At 37.0% G+C, this 23,313-nt stretch overlaps 1 protein-coding gene across 5 annotated transcripts in view; it reads left to right on the forward strand.

Moving 5' to 3' along the window:
• Positions 1-23,313, forward strand: part of LOC145664827 (uncharacterized) — a 195,554-nt gene that overhangs the window by 74,372 nt on the left and 97,869 nt on the right. For all 5 annotated transcript variants that reach the window (XM_081731823.1, XM_081731821.1, XM_081731824.1 and 2 more), the window contains exon 2: positions 2,283-2,430. In XM_081731823.1, coding sequence (XP_081587949.1) covers positions 2,283-2,430 — 148 coding nt within the window. The remainder of the gene's footprint in view (positions 1-2,282; positions 2,431-23,313) is intronic.

The following is a 23,313-nucleotide window of genomic DNA, read 5'->3' on the forward strand; positions in this document are numbered from 1 at the left end:
GATAGTTTAGAAAAGTATTTCGGGTACTCTGCCCCTTCACGCACAACCATTGTTTATTGGTTTGCTCAATTTAAACGGGGTTGACAAAGGCTGACAGATCAGCTTTGCTGTGGGCGCTCTAGCACCGCAGTTACGAATGAAAATGTCGCAGCAGTAAGAAATCTTGTGAAAGAGGATTGCCATATCATATATGAGGAAATTCAGTCAACTTTAAAGATTGGATCAACTGCAGCCAGTCCATAATAAAAGATTATCTCGTTTTGTTTTTTTTTTTTTCAAACTTTGCAGTCGCCGGATTACACATGTGCTTACGCCTGAGCCGAAAAATGACCACGTGGAATTGTGCCGCTATATGCTTAAAAGATTTTCACAGGGACGAATTAAAGACGTTTATAATCTCGTCATAGGTGACGAAATATGGATTTACAATTATGACTCCGAAACAAAACAGCAATCGACAGTATGCTTTTCCAAAATGAAACTCTACCTTGGAAAGTTAAACGAGCACGAAGCATAGATGAAGTTATAATGACATTTTCTTTTCTAGAAGACCGGCCATGTAGCAACTATCCAGTTTGATAATCAACGCACATTGACAGCAGAGTGATACGTTACTTATTTCCTTCAAGTGTCTTTGAAACTTCGAGATTTATCCACCGAAAGTCTCCATTGTCTCACTTTTTTCTTCATGACGACAATTCTCGGTCACACACAGCAGCGAAAACTTTGAAATTTCTACAAGAAAGTGGAGTCCGTATTCCGTCGCATCCTGCTTATTCTCCAGACTTAACTCCATGTGACTTTGTCTTCGTCCCAAACCTCAAGAATATTCTTCGATAATGCCACTTTCAAACAAATGAAGAGGCTATTGAAGCGTATAATCATGAAATTTCTGATATTAAAAAAAATGTTTTAAAAAAAATATTTGTCGTGGTTTTTAAGGACACAAAAATGTATTGATGCTTGTGGGGACTAGTTTGAGAAATAGTAAACGGTGTTATGTACGTAAATGAATTTTTCAAAGGGTATTTAAAAACTTTATACACCTCGTATGATGGCACTTGTGCAGACTAGTGGTCCGTAGTCCAACTACGCTGTTTCTTCCTTGCTGCAAGATGTTCATTGTGTTGTTAACAGTGTTATCAATGATGGATGGAACAACAGTGTGTGAGATGTTACTGGGTGATTGCATCCGGTAAATTCTGTTTATTCTTTCTTCAAAATACTGATACGAGTTTCGTCTTAAACATCTCTGCGTGTTTTTACATTAAGTTGTGGCTATAATTACATTGAATTTACTGTGAAATGTTTTTATTGAACACCTTGTCCTCGTGCCCTAATTTGTTTTCTTCTGGGCTTTTGGCCAATGACAGGGATTATTTCTGGATGTTGAACTTATTAATGGTTTCGTTGCATTATTTGACGGTCATACAGCGAAATGTAAAAAGGTTTATCCTTAGCTGTTTATTTTTAAAAGAGATTGTTCAGTGCAGTCCAAAATTATGTGTCAGGGTTGTATAAGTTGAAATGGATTTTGGTATTTTATCCCTCTTTTTTATTTATTTTTTAAAAAATTTTATGTACTTTACGTTTCGCTGACTTGTGAATAACTATTATATAATAGCTTCTGTCGTCGCATCTCTTCTGTTAAAACCTGAGAGTCGTAGCGTATTTCATAAAATTGAGGTCAAATTACTGTGTCAGCTATTTGATATTAAGATAATTTATTTTAATAGCTTCTGTAACATAAACGAGTGTGAATATCAGCAAATCTGGTGAAAGAAATTAGGTAACATTATGAAATTTTCTTTAAGAAGTAGTTGGTGTTTTTCTTGCAAAATACATATGAAATGTATTTTTCTTAAATGTTTCTTTCGGTCCCGGGTTCGATTCTTGATGGGAACACTCGGTGGAAAAAATGAAAGGGCTTTTTTTCTCAAGCCAGCCACCCTGAGTGAGGTTATCCTGGGTTTTCCTTATTCACACCAGGCAAATACCGGGATGGTATCTAACATATAGCTTCTAGGCCACTTCCTTCCTTTCCTTTCCTCGGATAGTATAATCGCAGAGAGACGTCATTCCTCATACGTGACGGGCTAACATGGCCATAAATGTCGAAAACTCAAAAATCTAATTCCTAACCTAACCTAAATGTTTCTTCCCTCCTACCATTACTTAAGGACAATTGAAAGTAATATTTGTACCATTTATTGTTTTGATTTGCTGTGAGTGTACAGTCTATTAAGGTAGAACTAATAGCTATGAAAATATCTATTTTGCAGGCGGAAGGTAGCTCAACCAGTAGTGGATATTCCAAAAAGTCAGCGGATAGTGAAGATAAAATGGACGGCGACATCGGTACCTCCGTTGAGCTGTATGTGTATGATCTCACTCGGGGCATGGCCTCTATGATGTCTAGCATGCTTTTAGGTAAGGTCACTTTACTATTTATTTATTTTTCTTTATCTTTTAAACTTCTATTTTCATTCTTCTTTTTTTTAAAAAAAAGTCCAGTACAAATGAAGTTATGGATGAATTAGGTGAAAATAAGACTCAGACAATCTCAAAAGTTTGCGTTACTAAAAATAATACAAAAGTTACCATTTTTCTTTGGCTTGTTTATTCATAAGTGAAAGGAGATAATAAACTGCAGCTTACCATAATGATAGATAATGTTATTCTGCAACAGAAAATATAAATCTGAAGAATTTTCAGTGTTGCATTCCATAGAAATTACAGTATTGCCAGAATAACAACGCCCCTAAAATCCAAGTTAAGGCAGCGACTAGAGGAACGAACTCAACTGCATTTGGTTACATATAATGTTGTTTTGGTTTCCTGCAAACTACTTTTTAAATAACATTATTATTTAATTTTAATAACTGTATTTTAAAACTATTTTGTGTATTACAAACTAAATACAACTATTATTTAAAAAGTAGTTCACAGGAAACCAAAACCACATGATATATAACCAAATGCAGTTGACTTCGTTTCTCTAATCGTTGCCTTAACTCAGATTTTAGGCGCGTTATTATTCTGGCAACACAGTAATTTATATAAATGGCAACACTGAAAATTCTTCAGGTTTATATTTCGTGTTGTAGAATAACATTATCTATGATTGTGGTAAGTTGTATTTCATTATCTCCTTTCACTTATGAAAAATAAGCAAAAGGAAAAATGGTAACGTTTGTATTATTTTTAGTAAGGCAGGCTTTTAATACGGAAAATGTGTTCTTTCCGAGCTATAAAGTATGAGATTATTTGATTTTGAAGCAACTTCGCTTAACAAGTTACTTGCACATATAGATTTGATAAGTCTAACCATACCGGAGATCTTTCGCTGAATTTTGAAACTATCATCGAAAGTATTCAGTCATTATTGGCGGGTCACTTGCGACAAGCAAGAAGCTTTCATGTTTCACGGTCTTCCGCTAACCTCTTCGTCTTCACGTACGATTTTTCTGTTTTGATATCATCCATTAATTGTAGTCTTCGCCCTCTCCCTCTCTTTCCTGCCACCATAAGCTCTAGCACGTCCTTCATGATACAGTTTCTTCTTAGCCAATGTCCCAACCAGTTTCTCTTTCTTTTCTTAACAATATCTAAAGTGGTTTTCCCCCCTCCCCATTTCTAAGACCCTCTCAAACGTTTTCTGCTCGACCCATCTAATTCTCTCCATTCTTCTCCACACCCACATTTCGAAAGCTTATAGTCGTTTTTCATTATTTTTGCGTAATGTCCACGTTTCTGATCCATACAGTACAATACTTCACATGAAGCATTTTATGAATCTTTCTCTTAACTCTTTATTCAAGGTTCGGGGGCCGCGGTGGCTCAGTGGTAGAGCGTTCACCTCTGGTGTTTGGGGTCCCGGGTTCAAACCCTGCTCCCGCCAAGTGAACTTTGTGGTGGACAAACACCGTGTGCGTGGGTTTTCTCGGGGTTCTCCCGTTTCCTCCCACTTTCTTCATTCCACCATTTCATTCATCTCTCATTATCACCGTCTCCTTTAGCCTAACCGGCATAATCGTGGGACGTAAAACTTAAAAATTTCATTTCATTTTTTTATTCAAGGTTCTACAAAATAGAAAAGGGGTCGTCTATTTGCGACAAAAGAGCTTCGCCAAAGGCGAGGCTTATATTGCACTAATACAATTAAGAGGATTGACGATAGTCAAATTGATATGCAACAATTTTGTTTCTAAGTGATGCACAATCAAAGCTCTGAATCAGTTAATTGGACATAACAAAAACGTAATTATGAGTTAAAGACTGGCATGGGCGGTCATATTTTCATTTACGTTCCATCTGTACAAGAGTGACTTGTTGCTATTTAAACAGTTATTACTTTTTTTTTTTTTAAGAATATGTCCAATGTATTGATTTAGAGCTTTTGTTTGTAAATAATTCAGGAACCAAATTGCCGCATCCTTAACATTTAACATGCTTGCCCTATAGGAGGTCATAGTCTACTACCATGCCATATTTAATGTTTGGTCGTATGAATTCGGTGGTCATACGATTTACAATAACCTTCTCATTAATTTTCTGGGGGGAAAGATTAAAATGAAAGACGAAAACTATCTAACGTATATTCGTACTTTTTTTTTTTTCGTCATTATCTCTTTCATTGTAAGTGTGATCAATAAAGGCAGTAGCTACGCAAAATCTTAAAAAAAAAAAACTTTTTAGGAAACTTTTTTTTTTTGACATCATGTTTCTGTATTGTTATGTTATTCTTGTTTTAAGTGCCATTTAGTGCGTAACAGTTTTTGTGTACTTTTGGTTCGTCGACAAAAGAAATTTGTTTGCTTATCCAATTTTGGTGGTATTTTGAAGTGGTCAATTAAAAATAAGTTGAAAGAGTTATTTTTTAAAAAAATAATCAAATTCGGAATATCCTTAATAAAATCATTTCGACACATTCTTTTCTAAAATCTCCTCTTTGTGTTCAAAATGCCATTCAAAACGTAATTTCAACGACTAGCATTGGTGAAGAAGTTTGATTAGTATGACGTGTTATTTTCCCAATTAATGTTGAAACCGAAAGTGGTTGTAAATTTGTTCTCAGCTCCGGTTTAGTAGAGAAATTACAGTGGAAATGTAATACATTCTTGGGTCGGTTCAAAGATTGAAGAAAATCGCTTCTCGCTATTACCGTTGTTACTCTATAGCGATCAACATTAAAACCGGAAATCTGGTCGAGCGTTGAAGGAGAAGATTGTACTATTAGAACGCTAAATTGATTAAAATAATAATAAAAAAAAAAAAAAAACTCCCGGTGCTATCTCTTGCCATTTTTGCTCTATGCAGACCAATATGCATTTTTGCTCTATAGTGCTCAATATTAAAACCGGAAATAGTTGATTCGTACCTCTTGAGATTTGATACCACCTCCATTAAGGAACTCGATTCATAATTTTTCACCTGCTACATCTTGGCCAAAATTGATGGTGGTTCATCAAGTGCGTCTTGAGATTTGTTTGTCTCCCAGGTGGACACACACACAGAGATCCGTGATCCATTGTTACTGTCGCGATGTTTTTACGAAATGTCATCCTATCCACTTTGCATCCCCCAGACTGTTTACATGGAGAAATATAGTAGGGTTGCAAGATTTTTTTTTTTATGACAGCTACAATATTCTTAGAAAATGACAACTTGGCTTTAGGTTTCACAGATTGAATATACATACACACACACACACACACACACACACACGCATATATATACGGAAATTAAAAAAAAAATGAAAATGGAAAAGCTTATGGCTTTCTGTGTAACTGTTCTCTCTACATTATAATTCACAATAAACGCGCAAAAATCTATTGGCAAAACACCACATTTCCTTGACATTTTCAATTTATTACATTGAATGCTTCCAAGAAGAAATTTTCCACGGCTGTAAACCAGGCACGTGTTTGTAGACACTATGGGACTCACTCCGTAACAGTAAGCGTGAACGCAAAGCAAAATTTGCGATTTAGTTTGCGATAATTGGCATAACAGTTATAATTCTTATTCCACTATATTTTAATTGTGTTACAAGACGCAAATTTTGCTAAGACTGTTACAAAAAGATTCCTTGTAAGTCATATTCTGTGCAGATTAATGCTGACGGAATTGATTTACAACTACTTCAAGCAAAAATATCAACTTAAACTGAAAATGACATCCAACAATTTATGCCTGAACAGAAAGATTGATCAAATGTAAGTGTAATACACAGCTCAACACCACAATATAAAATATGAGTTCTACTTATCATTTAGTCATTAGGATTATGGGGTAGTAGACGTATAGATTGATCGATTGAAATTTTGAAATATGGATATACTGATATATAACTACTACTCGACAAAATTCGATTATGTGATTTTCGAAATCCGATATTTCAATATGTTCAGATGTTTTGATATTCAATATTTTTTGATATTTCGAATTTACAATACTCGATGTTTCAGTATTTACGATGTTCCGATATATTCAATATTTTCGATAGGGTCTATATCGATCATATTTTATCAATATCGACTTTTAGTATCTAAATTCAGATATCGCAAAGTCCTACCTACAATACCAGTATGTCTTTATATCGTCTCGTAGTGCCTGTATTTCTCTTAAAGACACGCGGAGCACTGTGCAGAGTCGTTTTAGCGTCGTATGAGGAGGTTGACTACCATGTGTTGCTAACTTCCGTGTTTAGACACAATAGTAAAATTAGCAACGTTTTATATTGAAAAAGGCCAGCCATGACTTCTGAAAAGCTGTCCAAACATATTAAGAAGCGGTACAGGAAAATAATTCTCTACTACCTTAATTGCTTCTAATGTGCGTGGGCAACCCTGTGAAAAAGTACTGGCTAGTGATTTTTGGATATAAATCCTTGCTAACTTCAATAACATGTGTCTAAATACGGAAGTTAGCAACACGCGTTAGTAAAGCTCTTCATACGACGCTAAAAACTACTCTCCATAGGGTACAAGATGTTTATATTCTACACTCAAGACAAATTCAAAATTTATAATTATAACAAATGAGTTTCGTTCCACGGTGTGAAACTACTTCCAAACTATGGGAATTCAATATTCAAATTTGAAGTACGGTAGTACATCTATAATTACTGGTTGTAACAAATTCGTAAGATCTAAGGCATAACTTATTTTCTGGACGCTGAATCCATATCAAAAAGCCATTATCTGCTATGCTTTACGGTTTTTGTTGTATCATTCATTTGAACCACTTATAGACTGAATAGATAGTTAAGGGAGGAGAGAGAACCTACTCACAGAAAGCTGAATTGATTGCATAAAACGGTATATCGATCTCTGTTACCGATTTTACTGAACAGAAATCAGTATTGAAACCAGAGGTAGTAAATTTTAAACACTTCCGGTTTTGGTAGGGTGTTGCGGATTGTGATGGCATGTACTCTTCGTCTTCCTGGATCGTCTTCCGAAAACCGCTGGTCGCTACTTAATGTTAATTTTGTTCTATGGCGACAAATGTTGAAATTGGATTTGAACCGCTTCCGGTTTGAAGCGGAGGAGATGAAAAGAATTTTTGGAACGCTGAATCAACTACAAAAAAGCTGCATCTTGTTATCGCTTTTGGTCTATGAAACCAGCATTGAAACCGGAAGTAAAATTTAATTTCAAGCACTTCCGGTTTTACCCCGGAATTTATAATTTGTGAACCAAACTACCGGAATTTATATTCCGAAAATCTTCGCCAGTGCTGTACAATGGATCTCTCACAATCTCGGAAAGGGTCTACTGTACTCGGTAATGGTCTAAAGGTAATCGTTTTCAGGCCAGGGATTTTGACGCACGCCTTAGAAGGCTTTTTTGCGCAACATAGGCAATGTTGTGGGACATTGTTCTGTTAGAAGAGCACATCTCCTTGATGGAGTAGGAATGTTGAAGAAAGTGGCTCTGGATGTACCTACATTACACTGGTCATTGTTTTGTGTATGAAACTGGAGACGGGCCATCACTGTTGATTATGCCCCTCATATCATGATACTTTACGTTGGCCATATGCACGCAGCAGATGCAATTCAATCAGTCGACGTTGCATTCACTAACAGTCATCAATAGGTCCTAGGTAGAATAGTTTCCCATCACTGAACACAATGCCGCGTTATTAATTCCTCCAGTAACTTGTTTCAGGCACAATTGCAAGCGAACTGCTTCGTAGCGAGACGTGAAGGGGATGCTAGCAAGTAGTACTCATGATTGTATTTCTCCGCTGCCAAGATAGGTTTTCAAAAGGTGTTGCTGACATCCTGTGTGCAAAAGTAGTGCTAATTTGTGATACAGTGACCGCGCGGACTGCAGTGGTAGCAACTCTGATTTGGGGTTCCAGATATTCATCCGTATGCTGCTGTCGTTCGGAACTGGGCTGCGTTTGTACGATCTTTCTCAAACTAATGGTACAAACATTAATGTACAGCAAACAGTTCCTTCCATGTAAGACGTGTTGCGATTCTGTGGAATGACTAATCGGCTTCTTTCAGGCCCAGATAAATGACCTATCTCAGATTCCACAAGCAACACGAACTGAAGTCACCTACTCCGTTCTGACATGCCCCAACATTCACAATCAGTTTGATGCGGAATAACGTGTATTTATTTATTTATTTAACAATCACCAGATACAGGTCAGAGGCCATTTTATACTGGATACCTAACAGCAACAACAATAATAATAATGGAAAGGATTTGGGAAGGTCTCCCGGCATTTGCGTGGTAGTACTGAGGAAAACCCTGGAAGACCACAGTCAGGTTGGTAGACAGCGGGAATCGAACCCACGACCTCCCGAATGCGAAACCATTGTTCTACCACTTGAGCTACTTCGCAATTTGCAGCAGAGAAACGGTGCGAAAAACATTCGACTAGTCATTTTGCATGCCATCAAATAATCTATAAGTTGGGGAGTTTTCACGCCTAATTTTCTGTTGCATCTACAGCGCAGCGCTCTCAATAACTCACAAGTATACGGGCTTTGTATGTTATTTTCTACTCGGTATTCATTTTTCAGCTTATACCAGTGCATTATACCCTCTTTAGTGTTATTTTCTCTTGCAATCAAGTGTTATATTTTATTCTAATTCCCCCTAAATAAAGTTATAGGAGCATTGGTTGAACGCTAACTTACTATGTATTTATCAATTTTTACTTTGAGTATACATTAAATTAAGCTTTTTTTTTATAAAAAAAACGTTTACCCGACTCTCAGTGGCGGATCTAGCCTGGGGCTGGGGGCCTAGGCCCTTCCATTTTTCTGAGTGACAAAAGTAATTTAAGCTATCATTTATGTATTTTTTGAAGTTATAGTAAACTCATGATATACCTATCATAGACTGAGTTTTGCCAGGCCCCCTCCCAGTTTTTACCCTCTAGATCCGCCTGTGTCAACTCTACGAGTATATGGATATTAACGTACCTACAACTTCGATAACTGCTGGTCCTAATGACCAAGGGTTTCATTCCGTAACGATTTACGTGAACTCAGTGAACAATTTGTTTTATTTTGTGGTAATCGGCAAATGCTTTTGGCATAGTTTGTGTTGCGTTGCGCTCCGCAGTTTTTGCGAAAGATTGTACAAAATGAGCCTTCGGGTTTTGCTCAGTGTATGTATTTTCTCTTATACGCAGTCAGTATTTTCGAAACGTTCATTTATCATAATTCATATTAGCAAATTAATAAATAACAAATGAAATGAAATTTCTAATTTAACTTCCACTAATGAATAATAAGTCAAAAGAACTTGAACGGAAAACAATGTCTGTGTGTACAGAAAGCAAGCTTGTCCTGAATAGACATTGTTGATCTTTCTCAACAGCTTTAATGTTTGTCCTCAATATGCATATGATGGCAAAAGAGGTTTACAATGGGGCTTTATTAATAGCATAGACTTGAAGAACATCAAAAGAACACTGCATGCTCTCAATCTGTTATTACCGTGCATTTTCTTTTTGTCTGGTAGCAGTAGAGTTCCATTTCTGTAAACAGTGCATTGTGCCAAATATAGCACAGAGTGGCGTAACTAATAAGTCGACACTGTGGAAACGTCGACTTTTTTAAAATAATAATAAAGGCAATATTTTAAGCAGTGATTTAGTAAATTCTTAAATACGTGTCATTACAATTTTTAAGTCTTTAAGTAGTCCTCCTGTTCCCAGCGTAAGCGTACTCCAAGTGTATATGGATGTTTGTGATACATTTTTTTTTTTTCGGTAACTACTGTCCGTATCTGAACTAAATTTGGTGGAGAAGTAGCCTATCGTCTTAAGGCTATATCTACTGGCCAAGCTAGGTTAGAGACCAAATTTCCACGCCAGAAGCTTCTGGGTTCCGTACACTGACTCTGTTCCACTTGTTATTATTATTATTATTATTATTATTATTATTATTATTATTATTATTATTATTAATTGCATTTTGTTGATCATCAACAAAAGTGTGTATATACCGTACATATATATTGATTTTATTAAAACAATAACTATGTCCGTAGTAAGTTTCGTTCGTTCTAACATATATTCATTTGACAATACATCTTAAAATCTATTGGATCATAGCATTGTTCGTAGTACAAAGTCTGTTCGGAAAGTATTCTAACCAAGTCTACAAATATGAAAAAAAAAAAACATTTATTTATATAATAATGAGAATAATATGCATTAAAATTCTCCAAAATGTTGTCCTCCTGCGTCGTCTTTGTCAACGGGGTTTCCAATCTGCGAAGCATGTTGGAAGGTGTTCAGGAAGTGTGTGTAAAGCCATTTCACAAGCTGCTTTCACGTCGTCAATTGTTCTTCTTTTGGCGAGGTGACTCCGAAGTGTGTCCCTTCGCCTTTTCTTTTCGGGGCCGTACTGGAATATCCACGTTTCATCATCATACATTTTATAACATGAAACAATATCCAAAAAATGAGGATCACTTTCACACATTACCAAACCGTCTTGACAAATTTGCACTCGGTGAGATTTTTGGTCATCGGTCAAAATTCATGGGACAAGCTTCGCCCCACAGTTTTCTCATGTGCAAATCCTTGGTGACAGTCTCGTGGACGATAGTTTTTTTTTAAACATTTAGCCTGTCAGCCATTAAACGAACACTCAAAATTCTGCAAAAATTCTTTCACACATTTTCATCGTTCGAGGTTGTTGACGGAGTCCAGCGCGTACTTCGTCGTCGACCTTTTCATTTCTTTCCAAAAATGCCTTGTGCCATCTGTAGACTTGCCTTTGTGGAAAACACTCATCCCCAAAGGCCTGTTGAGCCATTGAAAAAGTTACCGCTGCAGACTTACTGAGTTTCACATAAAACCTGATCGCGTAATGTTCCAGTGAGCGCTGAATCTTGACTTGTGCAAGAGTCGGAACAGAGGTCTACGAAATCGCCCGTTCTGCACTTCCGAGAGCTCGGATACAAATGAGCAAGCACTCGCTCGATAGTTGACTTACACAAGCATCGATCCGGGTGGATAGACCGCGCTGCAACGTAAAATCGCTTCACAATACAATACATGACACCACATTCTGGACAGACCTCGTACTCTTGGAATGTAAGGTAACAGGCTGAGGATATTCATAACTCAAAGAGATTCACATTTCTAGAAGAGAAGATTTAGGAGCGTTCACACATTCTTTGTAAATGGGAATCGTCAGTGTAAGACCATATCCGAAAAGATATATTTGGCTTCAAACCCCTCTCCCTTTTTCAGGATTTCTTAAGTTTATGTGAGATGAACTGACATTTTTCATTTTTTTTTTTTTTTTTCAAGTTTGAGAACAACCATGCTCGAAACTCACCTTACCTCGGTGACAAATCTCAAGACTTGGATATTTGTTCTTCCTAATTAAAAGAAGAAGAAAACTTTTGGTTTACTTTATAATACCTCACAATTCAATTAATACCCTGTACTGTATTCTGTCAATGTACATGTTTATATAAGGTTAAGCTTATATTGATATGAATAGACGTTTCCATAATACTGATCACTTCGAACTGCTGCAGTTCAAAGATTCATAACAGGACGACGTACGATAGGAAAATCAATAATCGTTTCATTTATGCTTTCGTGTCGTACAGAACACAGTAGTATTTTTCTAATCTTATATTGCAATGTTTTATACTTCACAACTGTCCTATACATAAGCATGTGAAGTCTTTTAGACTTCGCCCGCCCATCTATACTCCTCTTGACAGCTATCAGCGGGTTAAAGAGAGGGCGAGAAAGTTTTTTTTTTTTTTTTTTTTTTTAAGAAGTTTGGTTTATCAGAAATTCCTTTATATCAGGTTGTCGAAAAAATGTTTTGAGCCTTTGTAGGTAAAACATGAGAAATAATTTATTGTTAATTGAAAATAACATTATGAAACTTCATATGTATCATTTTGTTCGATGACCTCCTGTAACTTTTCCAACGCGTAATTCCATTCGCCGTAATTCCACCCGTGGACGTTTATATGTTTGTGGTCAATCCTTTCGACAATGAGATCTCGGGAACTACAGGCTCTAGAAAGATGTTCTCACTGATCGATTGCAAATTTTGCCTGGATTGTCCAGTTCTAACTGAATATTAAAAAAAAAAAAAAAAAAAAAACGACCATTATTTCTTCATTACATTTTTACGGGTACACTGGAATTGTTGAAATTAAAAAAAAAGTAAAATATCATATCCTACGCACTATACATTCCAACACAACTTGATTATATATAGATGTTGCATATCTCTCAGGCGCTTGTTTCATGGCCAAGTTATAATGAAAAACGAAGGATAACCATTTGTCCAGTCTAACAAGTTGAATCTTTATTGTTTGGAGTGTTTTGCCCAATGAACACGATATATTACTGGCATTATAATTAATCGTATAATATATTTGCTTATTACATACTACATGCAAGAAGAAAGAAAACACTAATCATACATGAATTAAAAACTCCGACCGAAAGTAGGCTCAAATCTTGCAAACGTGCTAAATATTGAAAAGGTAATCGCAAAAATCTCCCCTTTACGGTAACTCTTGCCGATTTTTATAAAGACGTCTTTCACTTGTGTCTGTAAAGGGACATGTACAGATGTGAGGAATAACAAGGAGATTCATGCTCATATGTGAATGATGCGCTGTGTAAAGAGCGCAGGTTCAGCTAGTATAGTTTAAAAGAACTCGGAAGATGGAAGCAGAATTCACGTGCATTGATTTTAGAGAAGGTTTATTAAAATACAAAGGCTTTGAACAATAATTTTATATAATAAACTTTAGGAAAAAGATCTAGTTAACTAATTTATTTAAAGTACACGTACTTAAAATGTTTGTCCCTGTTAAACGTGAAATCACACACAACCGTAAATGAAAGATTTGAAAGCCAAAGTTATAGGTTGGAGCTCAGGCGCTTTTAATTGCTATTGTAGCATTTTAATAGATAAAATGGTAGAGGTGAATGATTTTAATTTACGCATTTGAGGCTTGTTCATTTGAGAAATTACTACATAAATTAACATATTAAAGAAACATCCAAAACAAGTTGTTGAATGACAAACCATTGACTTTCTTTTTTCACTTTTTAAATATGCGCACTATCCATATTTTCAGCTTCCCAAGACTAAAGAATACTGTACTGAAAGAGAGAGAAAAAATATCAAAGTAAAAGTTAATAGAGCATAAAAAAAAGAGAATTGGCAACATTTCGTTAACGGTGTCAGTCGATATTTATTGAAATAGTAATACTAGTTTTTGCCGATAATTATCAAAATACTCATATACAGATGGACTTATGAATTAAATAAATATGACATTTCGTGAGCGATGTATATAATGTGTAAATCCTTATATTTTTGAAAAGTATGTTCTTTTCTGAGTCTGTTTTTCCACTTCCACGTCATTAATTCCTAATGAAGCAATTCTTGAAGTGGATTTACTACTGTCGTGGACACGTTCCAATATAACAGTGATTGCTTTCAACGCTCTTTCTTAATGTCTGTTGGCCAATTCGATTCAGAAAATACGAAAAATCTAAGCGGCAATGGCTTAAGAATCGTATAGGTCACATCTCATTTGGTCTGAATCTAATTTTGGTCATTGAGTGGGTGTTGTGTGCGTGATAAAAACTGCATATTATACGTATGTATACAAAGACTTTGAAGTAGCCTGTGTATCTGTGTGTATGTGTTGTGAGTAGGAAGTTAAGCAAAAATCTTGGCATAAACAGAGGGACCTTCAGCTCTCAGAATAACTAGGTGCACTCACCACGTCGCGCTTCCGAGGACAATTAACCATAGTTCAACAGCTTAGAAAACAAAGGTAGTTGGCCATACCCAAATATCTTCGTAGTTACGATGTGGCTTCTTGCTGTGTAGCTTTTGGAAATCTGGCGATGATTTCTAAAACACTGTTCTAGTGTGAGATTAGGATAAATAAGCAGTTACGACATTTTTACTGTCAGCTTTGGATGTTGATCTTAGTTGTGATTTCGTAACCTTAAGTTACTCTTGAATTAGTTATGTTGATTAATTAATCATGTGAAAAGTAGAATGGTTTTCCCAATTTTTTCTCTTCATCTTTCTGTCCTTGGGGAATTAGTACTGCATATACTGAATGCCAAGTTAAACAGTTTAATTTAAATTTAGACCAGAACATCATGTTAATACGAAATCTGTAAATTTCCAAACTATGCTGTTCACTGGCGAGGAATACATGGGTCACAAGGGCATGTATCCAAGGGCGCCATCCTGGGGGGACCGAGGGGGCCGGGCACCCAAAGTCCATGTGGGTTCCCTTATTGTATTTGTAAATTTATAATATTTGGCATAATTTGAATGCAACTCGTCTTAAAAATCCTCATATATGCTTTCTGCATCTGAATGCCCCTTTCCCAATTTGCAGAGAAGTCGGCGCCCTTGCATGTATCCCTAACAACTTTGTCTGGGGGAGACATTACCCCACACGAAGCACTTACCGTTGAGGGAAGTACAAGGCACATACTTTTAAAAAAAAAAGCCATATCCATTTCTGGGAAGTAGCGTAGACGGAGTTCAGTTGCAAGACGGAAAATCCTAAGGGGAATTGAGATCAAAATGGCAGACTAATTCTCACATAGATCTGTATTTTTCTACGCGATGCAGAGTTAGAATTGGAAATTAGGTTTCTGTTCTCTCGGCATCTATGGCCATGTTAGCCCGTCACGTATGAAGGCTAACTTCCCTCGGCGATTACACTACCCGGGAAACTGGAGAGAAAGAAAGGAATGGGGAAGTAAAAAAGCGGCCTGAAACCATTATATCAGGTACCGTCCCAGCAATTTCCTGGTGTGAATGAGGACAATCTAGGAAAGGGTGGCTGGCCTGAAAAGGCATTTAAACTTTTTCAACAGAGTGTCTCCATCTGGAATCGATTTCGGGACCACTCACACCAGATTCACCCATGTTCAGTACAGTAAATAATTTATTTCCGGTAACATTTAAAAATAATAGAAATTGATAACCACTGATTACTTCTTCATCTCCAAAGTTTCGCTCAAATAATCAATCACTGAACTGGTTTCAAACTGGAATATACCGTAGTTTTATCATTACTGACAAATGTTATTTCCTTGTTAATCAAAGTTATACGCAAAATGCACAATAATTGAAATGGTAGCAACGGAAATAAATAGCGAAAAACAGTTTCTGGTATGGATTTAGGTTCCAAAACTGGTTCAATCTCCACTCTAGTCCCTCTATTGTAATTATAAGTTACAAAAATGTACTATTTCCGGTTTCAATGTTGCTTAGTATAGAGGGAAAACTGTAATACATAGCGAAAAACTGTTTCTTTGATACAAGTTTACTGTTCTAAGAATAGGTTTAATCTGGACTTCAACAAATCTATTGAAATCGGAACTTGTAGAAATTTGCCGCATGTTGTAAGTTAAATGTCCAGAGAATAGTTCTATCTTCCTTCTTATCCGCCTATTAAAACCGAAAGTTATAAAACTATCACTTGTCGTTAGAACACTGGACCTCTATAGTTTGGAAATTACTATAGTTTCACAATGCGAAACAAAATTCACGTTGTTCTTCGCAGTTTTCCAAGTAGCAGGAAGATAAAAGGCAGTAGTAAGTATAAATTGGATATGATAGTAATCTAGCCCTCCCTGCTTGTCTAGTGGGTAGCACGCACGCCTTTGGTGGACGGGATTCTGAGTTCGATTCCCGGTGGGGAAATCCTTGAAAAAATTGAACCCATTACGTTGGTTCGGATTGCACCTTAAAGCGTAGTTCCACGTTTCGTATATATCTTCGGTATTAAAAAGGACGCTAATCCAAGCAATCAACCAGTGATCGCATTCTAGTACTAGAGTACTAGAAAAGACTATGAGACAAAATGTCTTGTGTATTTGAAGTATTGCCATTATGTAATTATACTGTCCATTCCACGACGTTATAGTCGACGAGTTGTCAGATGATGCAGTGGCAAACAGTGACTCAAGGTTTCTGATCACTTGTGTAATACAACAGTAACACCAGATATAAAGAGTGTCACATAAAGAACGCAACTTTTGAAATGCCCTCCATTTCTACTCTAGTAAGTTGGCGGCACTGAACGTTACACGATTTTCATTGGGAACCGTTCAAAACCACCACAGCCAAAACCCCCCACACTCAAGAAATGTCAAAACGCCCACACAAACGGTCATAACCCCCACACAAATGGACAAATCTCCCAAATACACGAACGGTCATAAACCCCACAGCCAAAACCCCCACACTTGTAGTCGGTCATAACCTCCAACGGTCATAATTCCCACACAAATGGACAAAACAGCTACAAATAGTAACGGTCACAATCCCCACATAAATGGACAAAACCCCCACACAAATGGACAAGACTCCCACATGCAGAAATAGTCACAACTGCCACACAAATGGACAAAACCCCCACACAATCGGACAAATCTCCCACTTTCTGAAATGACCTTGTTGCATGTCTTGCCCTTGTACTTTTTAATAACATTTTTTATTCCACTTAAACTGATGTTGCAACTATTCTTCTTGAGCGTCATAAAGAACCGCAACAAAGACGAGAAATGACGATCATTTCAGAGTGTGGGGGATTTGTCCGATTTTGTGGGGGTTTTGTCCATTTGTGTGGCAGTTGTGACAATTTCTGCATGCGGGAGTTTTGACCATTTGTGTGGGAGTTTTGTCCATATATGTGGGGACTATGACCGTTGCTATGCGTGGCTGTCTTGTCCATTTGTGTGGGGGTTATGACCGATTGTGTGGGCGTTTTGACATTTCTTGAGTGTGGGGGTTTTGGCTGTGGGGGTTTTGACCGTTCGTGCGTTTGGGAGATTTGTCCATTTGTGTGGGAGTTATGACCGATCGTGTGGGCGTTTTGACATTTCTTGAGTGTGGCGGTTCTGACCGTTCGTGCGTTTGGGAGATTTGTCCATTTGTGTGGGAGTTATGACCGATCGTGTGGGCGTTTTGACATTTCTTGAGTGTGGGGGTTTTGGCTGTGGGGGTTTTGACCGTTTGTGCGTTTGGGAGATTTGTCCATTTGTGTGGGAGTTATGACCGATCGTGTGGGCGTTTTGACATTTCTTGAGTGTGGGGGTTTTGGCTGTGGGGGTTTTGACCGTTCGTGCGTTTGGGAGATTTGTCCATTTGTGTGGGGGTTATGACCGTTTGTGTGGGCGTTTTGACATTTCTTGAATGTGGGGGTTTTGGCTGTCTTGGTTTCGACCTAGACCCTTTTCATTTGTTGTCTTTGTGGTTAGTAGTCACGGAGCGAAGTATGATCGTCATCTGTTTTCGATAAGGGTAGGAATTCACAACATTCACCACATTTGTAGTAAGTTTTCACTATAACAACACACTGTTTCCGTCGTGAAGCGTTCTGTTCCTACCCGTACCAGTGTTATCACAATCGTAGCTCTGAAGTGGGCTGAAAAATAGTACCAAATTGAAACAAAAAGGGCTGAATTTTATACCAGTGTAATACACAGCTTTATAACACGAAAAACTGAAAGAGGTAATGTTCTAGAACAACCCCAATCTTCCAAGAGTCCAAATCAACGTGGCGATATAGATCTATAAAATGCGGAAATGTTGGGATATCTTTACATTCGTCAATATAGCGTCACTAGTAAACAACTTAGCCAGCAATTATTTCAATGTATTTTTCGTGCTATTTATTATCTTTTGGTGTAGAATCTTTGCAGACATAAATTATATACTTACTTGAGCACACACTGCTCTTCAGAATATTCAACACTTTTTTTTTTTTTTTTTTTTTTTTTTTACAAAATTTAAAGATAATATTTCCACCACACTGCTTCCTTCTCGTCTCCTACAAGCGCGGTGCGGAAGCGCCCATCTAGCGTCATTTGTTTCCCAGTATAATTCGAATTACGAATTTTAGACACAAAGTTCCTAGTGTTAAGCGGTGCAACGTCACAGAATGAAAGTTCAACAGGATTTTTTAAGAGTTCAACACACGTTATACAGTAAGTAACGCGAGATGTAGGAAAAATCTAACTGACACTTTAGAAAATGTGACAAGTATTTGTTAAATGGTGCTGAATTGGGTAGAATTCTACCAACTCTTTCACAAAAGGAGCTGAAAATGCCAGCGTGGTACCAACGGGCCGATGAAAGACACAAATGACTGAATTTGGCACAATTGTACCAAGTGTGGCAACACTGATCTGTACAGAAAGCAGATGATCAAGCACTATTCGGCGCTCTATGACTACTAACCACAAAGACTATAGATGAAAATGATGTAACGTTCAGTGCTGCCAACTTACTAGAACAGAAATGGCGGGCATTTCAAAAGCTGCATTCTTTTTGGAACATCCTATAACAATGCTACTTGAAAATATGTCCAATGTCAATCATTTTGTAGAATTAACCTATAGATGGCACTAGTATAGAAATGAGTATAGAATCATTACATATCAGTCATTTTGAAGCTGAGCTCGAACAATTTTCTTCCGGATTTCATCAATTTGATGTATTCTCTTCTTTAATTCATAGATAGAGGGCCCTGATGCTTTAGTGCTAGAACGATCACCTCTAACGCTAGAAATTCCTGGTTCGATCCCAGGCCATGTGGATTTGTAGTGGACAACATCGCGTCCGTCTGTGGGTTTTGTCGGGTGCTTCGGTTTTTTCCCACGTTATCACTCCACCAATTCTTTCATAATTATTCGCTTTCATTAATTATATCTGTTGCCTTGAGTCTAGTTTTACCGTGGGAGTAAAACTAGAAATTCAGTTTCATTTCTAATCCATTGATTGATTCAGTGACTTTCGTCGTCTGTCAGCTAAGGCTATATCACGAGGGTTTTACGTGAATTACTCGGAATGAAGTCCCAGTATAATGATATTTTGTTTCAGTTTATATTGGTTATTTTAGACACTAGTCATAATATCACGGGTCCTAAGTTGATCTATCCTTATCTGTGGAAAACTAAATATCCGAATTTATAGTTGTTTAACTTCTTTGATTGCTGTTAAATGTGCTCGTTCTGAAAGGAATCATGTGTGAGCAATGGAAGATCTACAAGGTAAAAAACTGAGGGGGAGAGGGTAAACAGAACTCAGACTATGATAGGTACAGTCGTTCTCTCAGAAAAAAATCCGGGGGAGGGCACACTTAGTATCCCGGGGCGCACTGCTAGTACTATTCTATTTATTAATATATATGTATTATTTTGGTCTCCTCCGGGGATACACTCTCAGAGCTCCGGGGAGAGTGCCCCTCAAAAGCACGTCTGGAACAAACACTGGATAGGTATATCATGAGCATACAATAAACTTTCAAAAATATATAAATATTACCATAAATTATTTTTATCACTCAAAAAACTGGGGGGATAGGCCCCCCGATCCCGGGCTAGATCCGCCACTGTGTGTGAGTACCTAGGTATAACATCAATAATCGCTTACTTCAGTCAAAAATTTAAATATGAAAGAATCGAAGGCTATGATTCAGATCAGTGTTTGTACGGACCTTTTGTCTGTTTTTATACTCATACATATTGCTAAGAAAAGCACACACATTTGAAGCGAGCATTTATGTTGATTGGAATAACCTCAGACTGCCCTTTTCCATACGAGCAGCTTCTGGTTATTTTGGAAAGACCTGAATTGCGCGTGACATAGCCATCAAACGAAATGGTTCTTAGTTCCTCTTTTTCCATCGTGTTCTTATTTTCTCACTTGAAGCTTTTCCAGATTCAAGCCAGTTTTACTTGCATTAGTGAAGGTCATCAACGATTTTTTTGTTTTTGGCAGCCTTAAAGTCCACTGCAATGTTGTTGTTATCAGTTAACTACCTGACAAGATTACGTTGTTCTGTTACGTCGTGCTATATAAATACCTATTTTGAGTATTATTCTTAGACTGTGAGCAAGCTAGATGTATATTTTCTTCAAAACTCTCACAACCTCAGTCTTATTAACGATGAGGGTGCTTAAGGTTTGACTTTTAAGGACCATATACAGCTTAGTTATTAGACTACAATTTTTGATGATTTTCCGTATTTTTATATTTCCAAACTATGCTATGCATAAGTATCGCAAGTCTTATAGAATGGCTATGTCGTTTTGCCTGTCTGTCTGTTGTCAGGTATCAGAGCCAAAACGTTAAGAGATATCAAGAAGAGACTTTCTATAATCGATTCAGGGTCCTAAAAATAGATTTCGTCTCCTCTTCAATCTGTTATTCAAACCGAAAGTGGTTGAAATGAGCCATTTTCGGTTTCAACTTTATTTGCCGTAGAACGAAAACGGTAATAGATAGCGACAAACGTTTTTTGCAATCAATTCACCGTTTCAAAGACTCGTATCGTCGTCATCTGCAACACCGCCAAAATCCGAAGTTGTTGAAATTTTCTACTATTTCCGGTTTCAATACCAACTTCTATGTAGCAAAAACGTAAATAGATGTCGCGAAATGGTTTTCTGCAATCGATTCAGCGTCTCAAGAATATATTTTACATCCTATACTATCTATTTAAACCGGAAGTGGTAGAAATCAACCATTTCCGCTTTAAGTGTTTATCGTCATAGAACAAGAATGGTAATAGATATCAGCAATCGTTTATTTTATTCATTTTTTTTTTATTTTTGTAATCAGTTCATCATCTTAGGAGAACATATCATCACAATCCACGCTCCCTCTACCTTTTTGAATTTTCGTGAATAACTTAGAGACAATGGGGAATAGGAAAAGTTAGGAAACGAGCCATATAACGTCCACAAAATGTACTAAATTAAAACTAATAACAGTGTGTAGGTCTTTTTTTAAGGTCAGAGATCTGAGTGCACATTTGTAATATCATTTGTAATACCATTACATTGTTTGCCACTCAAATTCATTGTGAGAAAGGAAGGCGCGGTGGCTCAGTGGTAGAGCGTTCACCTCCGGTACTTGGGGTCCCTGGTTCGATCCCAGCTCGCGCAGTGTGGACTTTGTGGTGGACAAACACCGTGCTCGTGGGTTTTCTCGGAGTTCTCCCGTTTCCTCCCACTTTCTTCATTCCACCATTTCATTAATCTCTCATCATCACCGTCTCCTTTAGCCTAACCGGCATAACCGTGGGACGTAAAACTTAAAGAATTCATTTTCATTGTGAGAAAGTGTTGAAAGCAGCAATTTGTTCACTAAATGCAATGGTCTACTTTTCAAAATTATCACATTGTTTATTGTTACCAAATTGTGTACAAGATAAATAAATAAATGACTGGAAGGAAGCGTAATGGATATCCTTAATAATTAGAACATTAATTCGAAATACTAAATAACTGAAGAAGTTACGTTAATGTGTAAAAATTACTTCATGTATTTGTAAAACAGCATTCCAAATATCATTTAACATTAAATTCCCTTCCTTATTCACTTGCTGGTGCTTAACTTTATTGCCTCGCTTATCGAACTTTTATAATAGCCTACAGTTGATTGATTGTGCTGATAGCAGACGCATCTTCAAATATAATTCCGTCCAAATGTATGTTTAGCTAATGCAGATCTTTCTACCTGGGTTTAATAGATATATCTTGCGGTGTTCTTTGTGTATAATACGACTTGTAGCTCTGCTTTGTTCAGTATATGGGAGCAGATGTAGACATGAGGTTTTTGCATAAGCAAGTTTAGGGGGATGGCAGAAATATCGTGAAGTTTGTAAGCACTGGTGGTAAGTATCCAATGATATTTACTTTGTGAAGTAAGTGAGCGAAAATATTAAGTGACTCCAAATACCGGAAGTTAGCAAGGGAAATCAACAGAAAAGAAAGTGCACGATACTTGCTCGTTTTCCGGCTGGTCTTCCAGTTAAGATTTCGAAAGCGTTCGTACTTTCTTCCATCCTGGCTACATGACCTACCCCACCTGAGCCTCCTAGATTTGATGATTCTAACAATGTTGGGTAAACGGTATAAATTATGTAGTTCCTCGTTATGAAGTTTCCGCCATTCCCCATTCACGTTTCTCTTGGATCCGAATATTCGTCTCAGGATCTTGTTCTCAAATACTTTCAATCTATATTTTTCCTTCCGAGTAAGCGACCATGTTTCACAACCATACAGAACAACAGGCATGATTATCGTTTTATATATTTTAAGCTTCAAATTCCTCGACAGAATTCGCGACGACAAGAGATTTTGAACTGAATAATAACACGAATTCCCTGCTTTTTTTCGACATGTAATTTCTTCGTGAATATGGTGTTCGTCTGTTAATATTGATCCCAGATATTTTAAAGTATCCACATTATCAAAAGTATTATTCGATATTTTAAGGCATCCATAATTTGCCGTATTACGATCCCGACGAACTTCCATGTATTTAGTTTTCTCTGCATTTACTTCTGTGTATCTTGTTCCACAATTTTTCGCCTCCAGCTAAAATTAACTCAGCTGGAATTTCGCCTATACTCGGAGATTTGTTTCTTTAATTTCTTTATAGCAGTTTCCACTTCTGTTGGGTTAGGTTCTGCGGTGAGTATTTTCCTTTCTCCATACACAGTTTTTGGCTGCGTGTTAAGCAATTCGTCAAAGAAATCTTTCCCTCTATTTAAGATGCTGTCTGTGTTAGTGAGAACTGTTCCGTCAGCTTTCTTAATATATAGGCACGATGTTGATAGCCTTTCTTAAATTCTTTGATCCCCTTATACTTGTCCCGAATGTTTTTATTTTTACTATTATATTCAAGTTTCTTAATTTTAGCTTTCATAAAATCGCGTTTCTTTGTTCTAAAAGTTTTTGAAGTTTCCGGCCTGATGTCTACGAAATTTTGTGTAGTTA

Source organism: Thermobia domestica, chromosome 11, assembly GCF_964235325.1.
Source record: "Thermobia domestica chromosome 11, izTheDome1.hap1.1, whole genome shotgun sequence".
NCBI lineage: Eukaryota > Metazoa > Arthropoda > Insecta > Zygentoma > Lepismatidae > Thermobia > Thermobia domestica.